Here is a 17,136-nt window from a genome sequence, read left to right as displayed (position 1 = left end):
TTTTCTTTTTCCTCATTTGGGAGCAGGAGAAAGGTGCTTTTAGTTACCATGTAAAATTGCCCTTCTCTCCCTCAAGATCAAGTGCTTTCTTGGTAGTTTTTCCTGAGATAGCATCCTGCCTGCATGGACTGGCTGCCAGTGGAGGCTTCCCATGGTTGTTCTGGCTCTGAGGAGAGAGAAAAGGAGCCTTAGTCCATTTCTCTCTTGGCTCTGGCCTGCCTTCCACACCCTTGGCCCGAGCACATAAATGTCTTGTACTTTAAGAAAAGTTTCTGGGAGGGACCTCTGCTTTCCTTGCAGTTTTTTAGGCCCAAGAGTATCGCTGTTCTTTCTGTTTTATGTTTGTACATCGTGTCTAACAATAAAGCAAATAAAGCAAAAGAAATTAAATCAGCCTCTTGAGTAGTTTGTGGGAAAAGACTGGGATATGTCTGAGCCTTCTGGGAACAAGTACTTCACACAAACTTTGGCTTCTGGGTAGTGCTGATTCTGTACTTTTCTTAAAAGGTCAACCCAGCCAGGCGTGGTGGCACACACTTGTAATCCCAGTGGCTCAGGAGGCTGAGGCAGGAGGAGTATCATGAATTCAAAGCCACCCTCAACAAAAAGCGAATCGCTAAGCAACTCAGTGAGATCCTGTCTCTAAATAAAATACAAAATAAAAATAGGGCTGGGGATGGGGCTCAATGGTCGAGTGCCACTGAGTTCAATCCTTGGTACCCCAAAAAAAGGTCAATCCACATCTAGTATCAGTAACGTGGAAGACTCCAACCTCTACCTTATTTGTAGCCTATTTATAGTAGGCTCCAGTATACTCTAAGGGACAGGAATTATAAGTAGAAAGGAGATAGTATTCTGCTATGGTCTGCTCAAGTCACTTTAAGAGTCTGGGAACCCTCACAAGAAAACACTTGAGCTTGGCATAGTGATGCACACCTATAATCCCAGCAGCTCTGGGAAGCTGATGCAGGAGGACTGCAAGTTCAAAGCCATTCAACAACTTGTTAAAGCCATAACAATTTAGCAATACCCTGTTTGAAAAAGGGCTCAGGGATTAAGAACCTCTGGTTCAATCCCTGGTACAAAAAAAAAAACTTACTAGACAGAAAAAGATCTGAAAGGCAACACCAGTTTGGTCCTGGAAAATTGAGAAGTTGGACTGAGAGTCCAAGCATAGGCCATGAGTAGTTTGCAAAATGAAGGACCAGATTCTGTGACATGGAGTATGAACTAACTAAATAATAATGAGGTATCCACAAAGAAGGGTTTTAAACCCAGGAACCACATTTATGTGGTTAGGATTCTCTCAGTATGAGAATGGCAAGCAGCAATTGCTATGCAGGTTGCTACAAAAAGCAGAGAATGATAGGGTTGGCTGGACCTGGTCTTAGCCCTCAACCTGGGTTTTTTGTTTGTTTTTGCAGTGCCAAGGATCCAACCCAGAGCTTCATGTTGCAAGACAAGTACTCTACCACTAAGCTGTATTCTCAATCCCTCCCTTTGATTGAAAAATAGGGGCATTTTCTACTTTGTAGTAAGAGAATCCTATACATTTGAAGTGTCACATTCTGGATTTCTGGATTCAAAAATTTGGCTAATCACAAGCTTAACAGAAATGGCACTCTGTGGCCTTGAAAAAAGCTAGCCAGATGCTGTGGCACACACCTGTAATCCAATGACTTGGGAGGCCAAGGCAGGAAAATCACAAGTGCATGGCCAGCATCAGCAATTTAGCAAGACCTTGTTTCAAACTATTAAAGGGGCTGGCAACTTAGTTTGGTGGTAAAAATGCTCCTGGGTTGAATCCTGGGTGAAAGAAATGACTTTATTGTGATACAATTTATATACCATAATATGTAAAATGTACAATTCAGTAGTTTTTAGTATTAAGAGTTGGGGAATCACTATATACTTTTTTGGGGCAGGGGTACCAGGGATTGAACCCAGGGACACTTAACCACTGAGCCACATCCCAGACCTTTTTATTTTGAGACAAGTTCTCATTAGGTTGCTGAGATTAGCTTTGAACTCATGATCCTCCTGCCTCAGCCTCCTAAGGTACTAGGATTACAGGCGTGCACCACCACACCCACCTGTAGACAGTCTTTATCAGGTCAAGGAAGTTCAATTCTATTTCTAGTTGTTTTTACATTGTTTTCAATACTTTATTTCCTAACCAAAATATGTTTTTTTTCCTTTTTTTGTTTATTCTAATTAGTTATACATAACAGCAGAATACTCTTCTATTCATTGAACACAAATGGAGCACAATTTTTTACTTCTCCGGCTGTACCCAAAGTAGGGTCACACCATTCATGCAATCATACATGTACCTAGGTATAATATCCATCTCATTTCACAATCTTTTCTATCCCCCTCCCCTTTGCCCCATCCAAAATTTCTATTTCTAGTTTATTGAATGTTTTTATAACTAAAGCATATTGCATTTCTTTCTTTTTCTTTTTTTGGTAGTACTGTGGATTGGACCCAGTGATGCTTTACTGCTGAACTACATTTCCAGCCACCACCACCCTTTTTTAATTTAAGACAGGGTCTCATTAAAATCCCAAGGCTGGCCTATAACTTGCAATTTTCCCACCTTTCTTCTGAATTACTGGGATTATAGGGATAAACCACTGCACCCAGCAGTGTACTGGATTTTGTTAAGTGTTTTTTCTGTTTCAAAGTGATTGTTTTTTCCACTTATTGCATTAATAAGGTGTATTTCAAAATCTAATAGGAAAACTGGGTGAACACAGTGTAAGTAGATTGCTCAAATATTTGTGTCACTTAGATATTAATATTGAGTGTTTACTAAATGATAGACACTATTCTATGTTTTAGAATTTAGTTTCTACCCTCATGTGTATTTTGGTGAAGACAGATAATAAGCATGAAAAATGTTAGAGGCAGTATTAAATGGGTAGAGGAAGATGAGTGTTGCTACTTTTGGAATCAGGCTCAGGCCAGTCACAGGAATGCAGGTTGATGCACACCTGTAATCTCAGCTTCCTGAGAGGCTAAGGCAGGAAGACTGCAAGTTCAAGGCCAACCTCAACAGTTTAGCAAGACCCTGTCTCAAAAAATAAAAGGAAGGCTGGGGCTATAGCTCAGTGGTAGAGTGCTTGCATAGCACGTGTGAGGCCCTGGGTTTGATCCTCAGCACCACATAAAAATAAAATAAATAGAATAAAGGTATTGTGAAAAAAAACTTAAATAATGGAAATTATTAATAAATAAATAAATAAATAAAAGATGTAGCTCTATGGTAGAGTCCCCTGGGTTCAATCCCCAGTACTAAGGAGGGGGAAGCAGGCTCAGAAATTCCTCCCAGGGGGCTGGGGATGTGGCTGAAGTGGTAGTGCGCTCGCCTGGCATGCGCGGGGCGCCGGGTTCAATCCTAAGCACCACATAAAAGTAAAATAAAGACGTTGTGTCCACCGAAAACTAAAAAATAAATATTAAAAAATTCTCTCTCTCTTTAAAAAAGAAAGAAAGAAATTCCTCTTTTGGAAGAAGAGCTTTTCCTGTCAGAGCATTAAGGCCTGAAAACAGGAACAGCAAGGTAAGTATGCCTGGAGTAAGAGGAATGGTAGGAAATGACCAGTAGAAGAGATAAGCAGAGGCCTGATACTCCCAGAGTTTTCTAGGCCATGGTAAGAAATATTGATCTTATTCTGAATATACTGTAAACCTAGTGGAAACTGAAGATAAAGAAGGGATAATGTTGAATCTCTTCCAAAAGAGAGAGAGAGGGCTGGGGATGTGGCTCAGTGGTAGAGTGCTTGCCTGCCGAGGAATGAGATAGAATCTGGAGTTTAGTGTAGTTGGACCTATACATCAGTTTACTCCCTTAAAAAACTTCCCCTCTGCAGCTGGAGTTGTAGCTCAGTGGTAGAATGCTTGTCTTGTACATGTGAGGCAATGTGTTCGATTCCCAGCACCACATATAAATAAGCAAATAAAATAAAGGTCCATCAACAACTAAAAAAAATAAAATAAAAAATAAAACGTCCCCTCTGCATTCTTCCTCTGTAGTCACTATATAATTTATCTTCCCCTCTGAAGTTATTCTTCTAAAATAATTGTCTACATACTGTTTATTTCTCAACTTCCCATTCTCTTTATAGTTTTTGATAAAAATCAATCAAGGGGCTGTAACTCCGTGGCAGAGTGCTTGTCTAGCACGCATGAGGCACTTCTCTACTACTGAGCTACATCCCCGACCCCAAGACCTTTTTAAGTTTGAGACAGAGTTTTGCTATGTTGTCCAGCTGTCCTCAAACTTTTGATCCTCCTGACTCAGCCTCCTGAATAGCTGGGATTACAGGTGAGAGCCTCTGTGCCTGGCAGTCACCTTTTTTTTTTTTTTCTTTCAGTATTGGGGATTAAACCCAGGGCACTTTACCACTGGGTTCAATCACAAACCCTTTTTCTTTTTTTAAATTTTTAAAGAGGTTCTTGCCAAATTACTTAGGGATTTACTAAAATGCTGAGGCTGGCTTGAAACTTATGATTCTTCTGACTCAGCCTCCTGAGTCCTGGGATTACAGGTGTGTGCCACCATACCCAGCTGTCAATTTCTTAATGCTAGGGGTTGGCAAACCACTTTTCATTGACAAGGCCCATGAGCTAAGAATGGCTTTTATATTTTTAAACGTTTCAAAAAAAAAAAAAAACCCAAAAGCACAGTATTTCATGTGTCAAAAGACAAAATAATAGCAAATGTACAGACCTTAATTAGCTCTATTTGAAGTTCTAGAATTGAGCAACACTTCATTCTCTAAAATAGAATGTGTTCCAATGAGCTGAGCAGAAGAAGTTGGTGCTATAGGCAGAAAAGGACTGACAGAATCATAGAAAAATAATTGATTGGTTAACATCAGGTTATTTTTTGGTAAGGATTAAACCAAAGGGAACTTCACTGGGCCTATTTGAAACTGGCCTGTTTGGGAAACTTGGCTATTATCTATCTTCCTATGTCTCTGGAGGTCAGATTAGATTCAAATGGTGATATAGAATTTTAGTGTAATTAAGTGGCACCAGAAATAACACCTTCTGTCTATATCTCTTCTATAAGGATGACCAGACATGAACATTCAGCTTACCTGTCATTGCCATTGATATGATTCATTCAGATCTCAAAAATGAACACGTCCAGAACAGCTAACTTAGCCTACCCTGTGTTGTTAAATGACACCATATTCATCAAATTGAACAAAAGAGATACTAAAAGAATTTTTTGCTGACTCCCTCTCCTTCACCCCCATGTACCTATCACCAAACCCTTGGAAACAAAACCGAAGTCTACCGTCTCCACTGCCTTCCAGCCTTTTCCAACGCCGCCTCATCAGTACCATCCATTCTAGACCACTGGAGTACCTTCTGAAACTAATCTTTCAAAAACGTAAATACAGCGTCCGCCTGTAATCCCAGCGGCTCGGAAAGCTAAAGCAGGGGGATCGCGAGTTCAAAGCCATCAGCCTCAGCAACTGAGCTAGGCCCTAAGCAACTTAACGATCTGTCTTACGTTTTTAAAAATAAAATGTAAAAAGGGCTGAGGAGTGGTTCAGTGGTTCTAAATTAAATCCCTGGCACCAAAGAAAATAAAACAGAATTAGAATCATGCTCAGTAGTGCCCTAAACTCCTCCATATCTACCGAAACTGCCCCGGGAAGATTCCCCGAGTCTGCCTACAGGCGGCCAAGAGCACTGGGTCGACGGAGTTAAGCCATTGGCTAGACTCGCACAAGCGTAAGTCACGTCGCCCGGAAGCGACGTAAAGGAGGCGGGGCAGGGTCTCACAAACTGGACCGTGAAGCTTTGCGTTTCCTCTTTCCAGCCGGCGCCGAGCCATGGGTGAGTGTTTCTCTGAGTTGGGGCTGAGGACCGGGGTGATCTCAATCCAGCGCCATCCTGCCCCACGGCGAGTTTAGAACTGGAGGCGCCCCGATCTCCGGTCACAATCAGCTGTGAAGGGGGTGGCCTGTTGGTTTTAGAGTCCCGGGGGCTTTGTGGGGATACTACGGAGGAGCCAGAGTGCAAGCGGCATCAAATGGCTGCCCCGGGAAAGAGCAATGGCTGGGCCGCACGTGTATGATGACACTTTGGTAATGCTGCATATTGCCGACTAAGCAGTGGGGAAGCCAACCTTGGAGAGCTGAGCGTGCGGCCCGCCGGGCGCGGGAGGTCTGGAGCGTGCGAGTCACCGGCACCGAGCCCCAGCCGTTCAAGCTTCCGTCCCCGTTTCCACATACAGGCATCTCTCGGGATAACTGGCACAAGCGCCGCAAGACTGGGGGCAAGAGAAAGCCCTACCACAAGAAGCGGAAGTATGAGTTGGGACGCCCTGCTGCCAACACTAAGGTAGGTGCGTGCTTGGGCCTTATTGCCTGAAAGGTCGCTTCTCCCTACTGTGTTATGTACTCGGGTCTGTGTGGTGGTGGGTTTTCTTGGGTTCTGATGTTAGGGACTGCGCGGCCTCCCTACCTTTATATGTTGAATAAATGCTAAATTAACGCATGGTCTATGGACTTGGTCCCCCGAGTTTACTGTCTGATAGAGACAGTTGCCTGCAGCGACTTGATCAGTTCCGGGAAGGGTGGGCATTTCTTGTGTTGGGTCTCAGGTTTTTTTCTTAGGAGGTAACTAGAATGATGAAAAAAGTATCCTTAGGCGTGGTTGTGGCCGTATTGGTCGCCTGTGTGCCACTTGCCAGTGGAAGGACTTGTCATAGTTACACTGACAGTTACCTCCTTTGAGTCCAGGTTCCCCTCCCTTGCTTGTCTTGCTTTCCTTGATAACCTAGTTCTTGTCTCCTTGTATTCTGCAGATTGGACCGCGTCGGATACACACTGTCAGAGTTCGGGGAGGCAACAAGAAGTATCGTGCTTTGAGGCTGGATGTGGGGAACTTCTCCTGGGGCTCTGAGTGTGAGTGGGGCCCTTCAGAAGTGGGTGGAAACTTAACACCTAAGCCTGGCTGAGCTTTTGTAAGTGTTTTTAGAAGAGAACTGCATACTCTGGAGCAAAGCACTTGGAAGTTCCTCTTTGCTGAAAGACCTTGAGGTAGCAAGAGAGTTTTTTCTATCTTGATTATTCTGCCTATATCCTGAGGGATTGGAGCTGATCTTTAGAGGGTGGTTGTCAAACATCTCTAGGAAAAGATGGGATTGTGGAAAAGGAGCTGATGACCATGGCTGAGTGAAGTAGAGTTCCCTCCTTCTGTGCCTACTTGGGAAGGGAAGGGAAGGCCAATTGGCCCTTGGTTTATATGGCTTGATTCTGAATTTCTCTTGTGAGCAGGTTGTACTCGGAAAACAAGGATCATTGATGTTGTCTACAATGCATCCAATAATGAGCTAGTCCGCACCAAGACCCTGGTGAAGAACTGCATTGTGCTCATTGATAGCACACCATACCGACAGTGGTACGAGTCCCACTATGCATTGCCCCTGGGCCGCAAGAAGGGGGCCAAGCTGGTACGTGCTACTCCCTGTGTGGGTTAGGGGGAGAGCTGCCTGACTTGAGCCTTCTTGTGATGAAAACTCTGTCCAGTTCTGCTGCTGAAGGGAGAGAGATGAATGCCTTTAATGCTGAGGAGGGCAGGTATTGGGCTGAAGAAGGTTCTGATGACTTCCCTGAGCTAATCCATATGTGTCCTTTTTATTCAGACTCCTGAGGAGGAAGAAATATTAAACAAAAAGCGGTCTAAGAAAATTCAAAAGAAGTATGATGAAAGGAAGAAGAATGCTAAAATCAGCACTCTTCTGGAGGAGCAGTTCCAGCAGGGCAAGCTTCTTGGTGAGATGGCTGTTGTATTGGGGAAATGGGAGTCACAAAGATGCAGTGTGCCCTCTGTTGATTTGACTGCCAGGCATGTTTATCTGAAAGGTTCATCAGGGGAGTTTAATGATAATTGGACCTTAGTGTGAAGGTGAAATGTAAAATTGTGGGTAGGAAGGGTATATCCACATATCCTTGCAGCTTGGCTTCTAGTTTCAGGAGTATTTTGGGAAGCCCAGGCATTGGGGGGGGCTGTCTCAGTGATGAAAACTTTGTCCAGTTCTGCTACTGACTTGAAGTGATGATAAAATGTATCTGAGGAGACAGTGGGCTTCATGCCTGCCCCCAGGATTCCAGACAACATGGATCTTTTCAGAGGATATATGTAGGTGGGTGGGGCTTCTTGTCATTCACTAAGGGCCACATAATCTCTTACAGCTTGCATTGCATCAAGACCAGGACAGTGTGGCCGAGCGGATGGCTATGTTCTAGAAGGCAAGGAGTTGGAGTTCTATCTGAGGAAAATCAAAGCCCGGAAGGGCAAATAAGTCCTCCTCCCTTCTGTCTTAGCTCATGTAATAAAGGTGTTTATTGTTCTATGTCCTATGTTCATGTTGTCTGAAATTTGGCTTTTTTCCTATTGATAATGTGGAGCCCCTCATCTTGCCTTCTATCCTGACCCAGGTTCATCCCACTGTGGAGTTCCCTTTGGCCTCATATCTCCCTGAAGGCCCAGCCTATTAAGCTGTGTGGACTGTGCATTTCTATAGTAGGGCTATTGTTTCTTACTGGGTCTCAGTGGACATAGAGATATCATGTGCAGGCCCAATGGAAGCTGTATTGGGGAATTTTAAAGATACTGTACCCTTTCCTGTTTGGACCTGTGTTGTAAGGGTTTGATTATGATCATGCTGAGGATCATAGTTAGGCCCTTATGCATGCTGAGCTTACTTACAGCCAGGTTTACAACTTGGACAAATGGATGGTCTAGAAACCTTAAAGTTGTATTCATAGAGGTTTCTGAGAGCAGATTATATAAGAATAGGTTAGTGGGCTGGGGTTGTGGCTCAGTGGTAGAGCACTTGCCTAACGTGTGAGGCACTGGGTTCAATTCTCAGCACCACATATAAACAAAGTCCATGTAATTTCTGCATTGCTGGAGATTTATTATTTCTTACTCCTCAGCCTGCCATGTTAGCATTTTGCTCAGCACGGTGGAACATTCCTGGAACTCGAGCTACTCAGAAAGCTAAGGCAGGATCATAAGTTGAAACTTTTTTTTTTTTTTTTAGTTGTAGTTGGACACAATACCTTTATTCTGTTCATTTATGTGGTGCTGAGGATCAAATTCAGGGCCCTGCACATGCTAGGCTAGCGCTCTACCACTGAGCCACAATCCCAGCCCCTGAAACCATTTATTTTGAGAGAGGGTCTCAAACCCTGTGATCCTCCTGCCTCTGCATCCCTTTGTGGAGATTATAGGCACCAGCTAAAGTACTTATTTTGGTTCTGGGATCTAACCCAGTGGTGTTTAGCCCCTGAGCTATATCCCCAACCCAGCTGCCCCTCCCTCCTTAAAATTAATTTATTTTTGGTACTGGAGAGTGAATCCAGGGGTGCTCAACCACTGAGCCACATCCCCAGCCCTTATATTTATTTATATGCCGTGCTGAGAATCAAACCTAGTGCCTCACACATGGCTAGGCAAGCGCTCTACCACTGAGCCACAAACCCAGTCTCCTAAAGTACATATTTTAATAAATAAAGAAGCGTAAAATCCAAGAAAGATGATTGGAAGGTGGATCAGGAGAAAAACCTCTTCTGGGTACAAAAACTGCTCTTATGGTCTAAACAAAAACCTAAGAACTCTTTAAAACCTTACTGTTGGCTCTGGTGAAACAAGGCCCTGCTTTCCCACCTAATATTTCATCTTAATATTAACTAAAGTTTACTGAGTTGTGTTTTGAGCATAGCAAAGCAACATTCAGCATTTCCCGCGCCTTTTTCCTTTTGCAGGGTAGTGGAGATTTAACACAGGTCCTCCCACACATTAGGCAAACCCTCTCCTGATCTGTATTCCCAGACCTGCTTTGAGACTATCTAGCTAAAGTGCCCAGACTGCCCTGGTATTTGGAATTCTGTCGGCCTCCCAAATAGCCAGTATTCAACTTCCTCCTCCTCTCTTCTATCTATAATCCAACAAAAATATCACTATGTTCTTTGGGTCTTGAATGTACCTGCTCACCATCTCTATGTCCTCCATGATGATGATTGTCACCGTGGAGCAAGAATATCTCCCTCCATGAAACCTGCAAAAACCTTAAATGCCTTCTGAACAAATATGTTCTTTATGTCTCCACATTATAGATTTGGAAAACATGCTTGTAATCTGAAGCCAAGGTGAGAGAATCACAAGTTTTAATGCCAGCCTCAGCAATTTAGAGAAACCTTGTCTTATAAAAAGGAAAAGAGGGCTGGGGATGTGGCTCAGCGGTAGCGCGCTCGCCTGGCATGCGTGCGACCCGGGTTCGATCCTCAGCACCACATACCAACAAAGATGTTGTGTCCGCCGAGAACTAAAAAATAAATATTAAAAATTCTCTCTCTCCACTCTCTCTTTAAAAAAAATTAAATAAAAAGGAAAAGAACTGGGCTTGTAAAGAGACTCTGGGTCCAACCTCAACGCCTAAAAATTTAAAAAATGGATTTGGAAACAGGTGTTCAGTATTGCAAGGCCTAGTGGCACACATCTATAATTCTGACCATTAGGGAGGCTGGCAAGTTCAAGAGCAGCCTGGGCAAATTAGCAAGACATTGTCTCAAAAAAGGGTTGGGGATATAACTCAGTGGCGGAGCTCTCCAGGGTTCAATCTCTAGAGCCTCAAAAAAAAAGAAAATGCATTCAGTAATCATCTTCCCTTTTGTTTTGGTGGTGCTGGGGATTGAACCCCAGGACCTTAGAGGCAAGCACTCTACCAACTGAGGTATATTCCCAGCTTTCTGGTAGTAATTCTAAAGCCATATAACATAACAGTTTTGTTGTTCACTATATTCTTTTTTTTTTTAAGAGAATTTTTTTTTTAATATTCTTTAGTTTTCGGGGGACACAACTTTTTTTTGTATGTGGTGCTGAGGATCTAACCCACGCATGCCAGGCGAGCTCACTACCGCTTGAGCCACATCCCCAGCCCTTTCACTATATTTTTTATGTAGTGGCTAGAGCTTAGAAGGAGCCCCATTTTATAATTACAACCTCTATGGGCCTTTTCTACAAGGCCTTTATGTTCCCCTCAACTGAATACTCCCAGCATTGCAGGCACACCATAGAGATGGTCTCATGATTCTACCCTTTAGAAGGGTTCTCTCCTGTTTGGTTGGGAATACCACAGGGAGCTTAAGGTCTGGGGGTGGTTGGGCTGGGGATGTGGCTCAAGCGGTAGCACGCTGGCCTGGCATGCATGCGGCCCAGGTTCAATCCTCAAAAAAATTCTCTCTTAAAAAAAAAACTCAAAAAAAAAGTCATGATTAAAAAAAAGGTCTGGGGGTGGGTGGCATATGACTGTTTCAAATCAGTTTAATCAGTCTCCAGGGCATATTCCCAAACCCTTTTTTTTTGGGGGGGGGGTGCTGGGTATCAAACCCAGGGCCTTTGTGCATGCAAGGCAAGCACTCTACCACCTGAGCTATATCCTCAGCCCTCCCAAACTCATTTCATGAACTACATCTACTATGCACATACCAATTCAATCTGCACAAGTAATTAATATATTCTCATTTTCAACAACAACTTTACAGTTAGAGCAAAATTCCCTGGCACACATACTGACCACCCCTTCCCAATGAGTTAGGTTGTCAGGGTGAGGAAGTTATAATCTTTCCAAACATTCTTTCATGCATGATTCACTGTCACCCCCAGACCAGTAGCACAGCATCATCTAAAAACTTGTTAGAAATGCCCTCCTTATTTTTTGGGGGGTGGGGGTGGGAGGAGGCTACTAGGGGATTAAACTCAGTGGGGCTTTACCATTGAGCTACATTACCAGCAGTTTATTTTTGAGACTATCACTAAGTTGTTATGACCTCCCTAAATCACTGAGGCTGGGTTTGAACTTGGGGTCCTCCTACTTCAGTCTCCCCAGGTGCTGAGATTACCGACTTGTGTCACTTTTTGAGCCCCATACCAAATCCAATGCATCTAAAGAGGTAGGTGCGGTGCCTAACAGTCTCACAAGACAGTGATGGTGATGCTTGACTTAAAGACCACTGGCTTAGGTCCATTGCCAGGCAAGGAGGAATCTAATCTTTGCACCTGGGCTCTGGTTCTCCATACCTGGCGCGTCCCACCATCATTTCTCAAAGATGGCCCCTGAATTCTGCTCAAGGACCACAGGAAAAATTGCTCTAAGTGGGGGGTGGGGGAGGGGCGCGGCTGCGGCCTGCACTATGGAAGGTGAGAGTGGCTGGAGGTGGGGGCGGGACAGGCAGAAAGGTCTCAATGCCCCGGGGCCTCTTCCCCCGACTCCATGGCCTCCTCTTCAATGCAGCCAGCGGCTTCTGGGTCTGCTCCCTCCTCGGTCCGGACGCGCAGCAGATGCGGGGTCCTCGGGGCGCCACGCACCCTGCCAAAGTTCCGGAGACTTATGGCTGGGGAGGGCGCTCCTGCTCCCAGGAAGCGACTGAGCAGCGGCGTTTGTGCTGCAGGCGCTGGCCGGGCTGACCCAGGGGATGCTTCCACCTGCAGGCTCTGTTCAGGGTCATCGCTCATACTGTGGACATGAAGGTGAACCGGGTGAAACTTGAGGCCAGACTAGGTCAGGGGCAGAGTCGAGGGCTGGGATATATTAGTGCCCCAGAGGATGACCACGGACCTGGCACCAGCCTGCTAGGTCAAGCAAGTCCAGCATTGACCAGCAGCTGCCACTCACCGAAGATTGAAGGTGGAACCCAGGAAAGAAGGTCTCAGCGACTCTGCTGCTGTGGCCACAGTATAGGGTGGCTGTGGCTGCTCCTCATCCCAGTATGGGTCCTTTTCCATAGGGGGCAGGTTTTGGTACATGTCATCCACGGATAGCAGGGACACCTGGACCAGAAGAAGGGTGGCAGCAGGTCACAAGGACCTTCCTCTCCTCTCCACATCCAGGCTGAGAGCTGACTAGGAGAGGAAGTCAAAGAACTGACCCCTGGATCTACTCCCACCTCACCTGCAAGTTTCGGTCTATGAGCTGGTTGGTTTCAAAATCATCATCATCTTCACCAAAGGGGTTGATGATCTGTTCAGCCACCTGTAGGATGCAGAGATAGTGTTTTTTGGAGTTAGAGCCCCCACTCTACCCCCAACATTGAATTAGACCCAGGGCCCAGGTCTGGTATGACAGACTGGTATGACCATCTATAGTGCCCACCTTGAGCCAGCCAGCATAGAAGAAGAACTGCAGCAGTGTGGTGAGAGGCACATACATGTCCAGGTCTCCCAGTGCTGGTGCTGGCTTCTGGCCTGGCTCCAGAGGCTCTTTGGCAGCCCCTGCCTCTGGCTCCACAAACTGGCGACCAACCAGGGAAAGGGCAAAGAAGGAGTATACAGCTATGGTCACCACCTGGAGAAGGGAAAAGCCAGGCCGAGTATGGTGCAATGGCACACAGAGAAATGCCATCCCTGGGCTGTGGCTGTGGCTCTGTGGCCCCTGCCTCGCACATGTGAGGTGCTGGGTTCGATCCTCAGCACCACATAAAAATAAATAAAGATATTGTGTCCATCTACAACTAAAAGAATGTATATTAAAAAAAGAAAAAAAGAAAAGAAATGCCATCCCTGCCCCTGAGAATCTGGGAGGAGTCTGATAAGTAATTAAACATGCAATGGGGTAGCAGCACCAGCAGGATAAAGTCATCTTGGTAGGTTGGAAGGAGGCTTTGAAGATGAGCTCTTGGCTATTCAGAGCTTCACTGAACAGAATTGGCCCAGGCAAGGACCATCTCTTAATTTTCTTCAGTATCTCACACCCAGCACAGAACATGCAATAGGCACTGGGACTGGGGAGGTGAAAGGCAGTTACTTGGGTGTAGACGAGGGGGATGCTGATCCAGTCATAGTGAAACAGCATGCTGCACTTGGCACGGTATTTGTTCAGCTCCTGGTGGAAAAGCAGGAAGAGGAGGTCAGCAGAGGAGAAGGAGAAAAACTAGGAAGAGAATAGGGGAACCCAGAACAAAGCAGGCCTGAATAGGCCTGAGGCTGGACCTACTCTCTAGTGTTATTAGGCTGGGGTGCCTATGATGGAAAGCAATCTTTCAAAGTCCTGGAAACCACAGGCCCTGAAGCTAAAAGTTCTTAGAATGAATTCCACTTATGCTAACTAGCTGCGAGATTTGAGCTTTTCCACTTAGTATCTGTTCCCTGATTTGTGAATGAGGCTAAATGAGCTACTAGGTATGTGCTTCCAAAAGCATGTGGTACTTAGTTGGAGACATTTAAGTGTTAAGTACCAAAATTAGAGGAGGGCCAAGGGACCTGGACCTAAGCTAACTCACTTCCAGAAGGAGACAGAAAGCAATGTCATCATGGATTCGCCCATCCCTGCGGGCCTGGGCTGCCAGGTTGGTGAACCAGACGCAAGGGATCCAATACTTGTTGAAGTCAGATTTCAGACTCTCAAACTTTTTCCTCTCTTCCTGGGACATGAAACCTGTGGAGATGAAGTGGGTGGGTGCAAGACACATTCTCCACCGCCAGGGGAGGCTATGTTCCACTATGTGGCTGCCCTCCCTTGTGTACCCAGCGATTTCAACTCGGCCAAACCAGGATCCTGAAGCACCTTCTGAAGATCAGATCTCGCCTTCTTGGGAAAGCCCTGACCTGAGAATCCCCGAGCCTGACACCTGCAACCAGCCCGTGCGCCAGGCCCACACAGAGGTCCACAGACCACGCACCTGCATCCACCACATGCTCCATAGTGGGGAAGCGCTTGAGCACGCGCGTGCTCACTGAGCGCAGCACCAGAACCGATGCCAGGTTGGCATAACGTATGAGAGTGCGGCGGAGCAGCCTGCCGCGCTGGTCCACGCCATGCACACTGGCTGAAATGACGCACATCAGCTGGTCCGGCAGAGGAATGCTTGTGTACTGGGACCACCAGCGGTTCACCACCAGAGTCACGTAGAAACCTTGTGGGCCACCATGAGTAGTGGGGAAAAGAGGGAACATGGAGGGGCTGGGAGTCACAGAGCCCTCCCTCCCAAGCCAGAGGGCTCCCAGCAGGCTCTGAACCACAGCCTGGCTGGGGCAGGCAGGCTAGGACAGTGAGCCCTGCCTCTTCCTCTGGTCTCACCACCCGGCTGGGCCAGGCCAGGCCAGGCCCGGAGAAAGAAGAAATGCAAACTTCCAAGGAATTGGGGAAGTGGGAGTTTAAGACCAGACTCCAAGACCTGCTTCCCATGAGGGTGGGGAAAGGGCTGTCACCTCTCTCCAGCTCCCTTCCAGTACCAAGAGTGGAGTTGTGAGGCCACAGGTGTCTTGTCCCTTTGTGGAGTGAGGGTTCAGCAGGTGATAGGCAGGGCCTTGCTCTGGAGAAATCCTGGACCCAGCCCTCAGCACCTAGCTTGTACCTGCTCAGGCTGACTCTAAGCTGTGCTACTCAGAGCTGTCAGCTCAACCCAAAGGTTAGGGAACACAGCCAGGGAAAACTAATGGGGCCTCACCCAGTACAAAGGACAAAGGGATGAGATCTGCAGAGCGGTTGCAGTATCGGGCCACCTGTGCATATACATGCCTCTGCTCCTGGGTCAGCAGCAACCTGGGATGGTCAAGTGTAGGCCTGGGATGGAGGGAGGTGGACAGACAGCCTCCACCCCCATAGGCCAGCCCTGAGACCCATCCTCACCTGTAGGCCATGCTGAGCATAGCATAGAGAGCGATGAAGAGTAGGAACTCCTTGTAGAGGAGCTTGTAGATGCTTCCCCTCCAGCGAAGGAGCAGGCTGGAGAAGCCACCAAAGCGCGCCTCTGCCACTTTGAGGGTGTATGAAACCGTCATGGTGCTGGGGCCTGAGGCAGGAAGTCACAGAGCTGTCCCTCTCCTTAACTTGCATTTCCATCAATAAGCTTAGTACTGGAGGAAACTCCCCTCACCTCTGGTCATACACACCTAGGCCTCTAGCCGGAAAGCCACAGAGCAGACAAAGCACAAAGCACAACCAACCCATGCTCTGCAGAACCTATAGTACGTAGGGGAAGCCAGAATGGGATAGAGCAAAGCAGGGCTGATCTCTGCGCCCCCTTGTGCATGAGGCTTTCCTAAGCTCCTTTTTTTTTTTAGGTTCTGGAAATTGAACCCAGGGCTTGGAATGTGCTGGGCAAGTGCTCAACCTGTGAGTTACATCCCCAGCCCTTTTCCAAGCTCTTCTTTTACCTGCAAAGCTTGGTAACCGGATTTTGGGCTTCTGAAGACAAAATCTCCAACTCCAATCCAGAACCACCACTTTTGCTATGAATTTTCATTATCTGGTCTCCCAAGGCCCAGGGCACTTCACCCCAACACATACCTGCCTACCTGCTCTGAGCAGCAGCCTATGTTGAGGAAGAATGGCCAGCTTTCACTCTGCCCAAACTTAAGTACCTGCTAGGTCCATAAAGTTAGGCTGCACTGAGGCTATCATTGATGGATTGAAGCTGTCATCTAGCTTCCCCTAGTCCTGGGAACTGGGTAAATCTCCCTACCTCTGCAGGGCTGGGCTCGCCTTTGAGAAGCAGAAGTACCATTTGCACTGACCCCACAGCTCACAAAAATGACACCATGTCCTTCATGCCAGGATGACAGGGATCACTGTCCCATGCTTCAGGTGAGAAGACAGGAGCAGAATAAACTATTATCATAATACCAACTGCTAATCGTGGAGCACTGACTAAGGACAGGTACTTAATGCCAAGGGCACACTACCATGTCATCCTCTCATGGAACTCTCATCACAACCCTACAAACAAGGTAGGAACCATCCCCATTTCATAGAGGAGGTCAGAGAGGTAAATGACTTGTTCATGTTCAACAGCAAGCTTAGGTTGAAGACAGAATTCAAAGCTAGAACTGATGGACTTCAAAGACTAGAAGTAGCCTAACTGGGCCTAGACAAGGACTTAAACTCCAAACTAGTGTCCTCTTCTAGGGTTCTGAGGGTCCTGGCCAGGACTTTCCCTATTCTGATGCCACAGAGCTGACAAGGTCACAGACCTAAGAGCTCAGTCCAAGAATGCAGACCCCCTTAAGTCCTGTATCCCACATCTTGACTCCTAGAGATATCCAGGATCTTGAGTGACCACTTCTAGAGCACAGCTATTGGTGCTTTGCAAGAGGCAAAGAGAC

At 46.4% G+C, this 17,136-nt stretch overlaps 2 protein-coding genes and 1 long non-coding RNA gene across 3 annotated transcripts; 1 reads left to right on the top strand and 2 right to left on the bottom strand.

The window, feature by feature from the left end:
- Nucleotides 1-47: 47 nt before the first annotated feature.
- On the bottom strand, nt 48-5,695 carry LOC308656980. The gene is made up of 3 exons (XR_014023821.1): nt 5,265-5,695; nt 5,109-5,170; nt 48-166 (listed from the first exon to the last, which is right to left on the bottom strand). It is a non-coding gene; the product is annotated as an uncharacterized lncRNA (long non-coding RNA).
- A 160-nt stretch (nt 5,696-5,855) lies between these two features.
- On the top strand, nt 5,856-8,390 carry RPS8 (ribosomal protein S8; the record flags this gene model as incomplete). The annotated part of the gene is made up of 6 exons (XM_081305623.1): nt 5,856-5,859; nt 6,122-6,366; nt 6,833-6,932; nt 7,305-7,480; nt 7,673-7,802; nt 8,223-8,390. 6 exons carry the CDS (start codon nt 5,856-5,858, stop codon nt 8,330-8,332), a joined length of 765 nt encoding a protein of 254 aa, XP_081161749.1. The 3' UTR covers nt 8,333-8,390.
- Nucleotides 8,391-12,276: 3,886 nt separating this feature from the next.
- On the bottom strand, nt 12,277-15,813 carry BEST4 (bestrophin 4; the record flags this gene model as incomplete). Its single annotated transcript, XM_081305622.1, has 9 exons — nt 12,277-12,550; nt 12,710-12,864; nt 12,986-13,066; nt 13,187-13,378; nt 13,838-13,915; nt 14,313-14,467; nt 14,712-14,945; nt 15,480-15,574; nt 15,662-15,813. 9 exons carry the CDS (start codon nt 15,811-15,813, stop codon nt 12,277-12,279), a joined length of 1,416 nt encoding a protein of 471 aa, XP_081161748.1.
- Between the last annotated feature and the right edge of the window lie 1,323 nt (nt 15,814-17,136).

This window comes from Spermophilus citellus, assembly GCF_964194105.1.
Source record: "Spermophilus citellus genome assembly, chromosome: 9".
Taxonomy (NCBI): Eukaryota; Metazoa; Chordata; class Mammalia; order Rodentia; family Sciuridae; genus Spermophilus; species Spermophilus citellus.
This window is presented reverse-complemented; position numbering and strand designations above follow the sequence as displayed.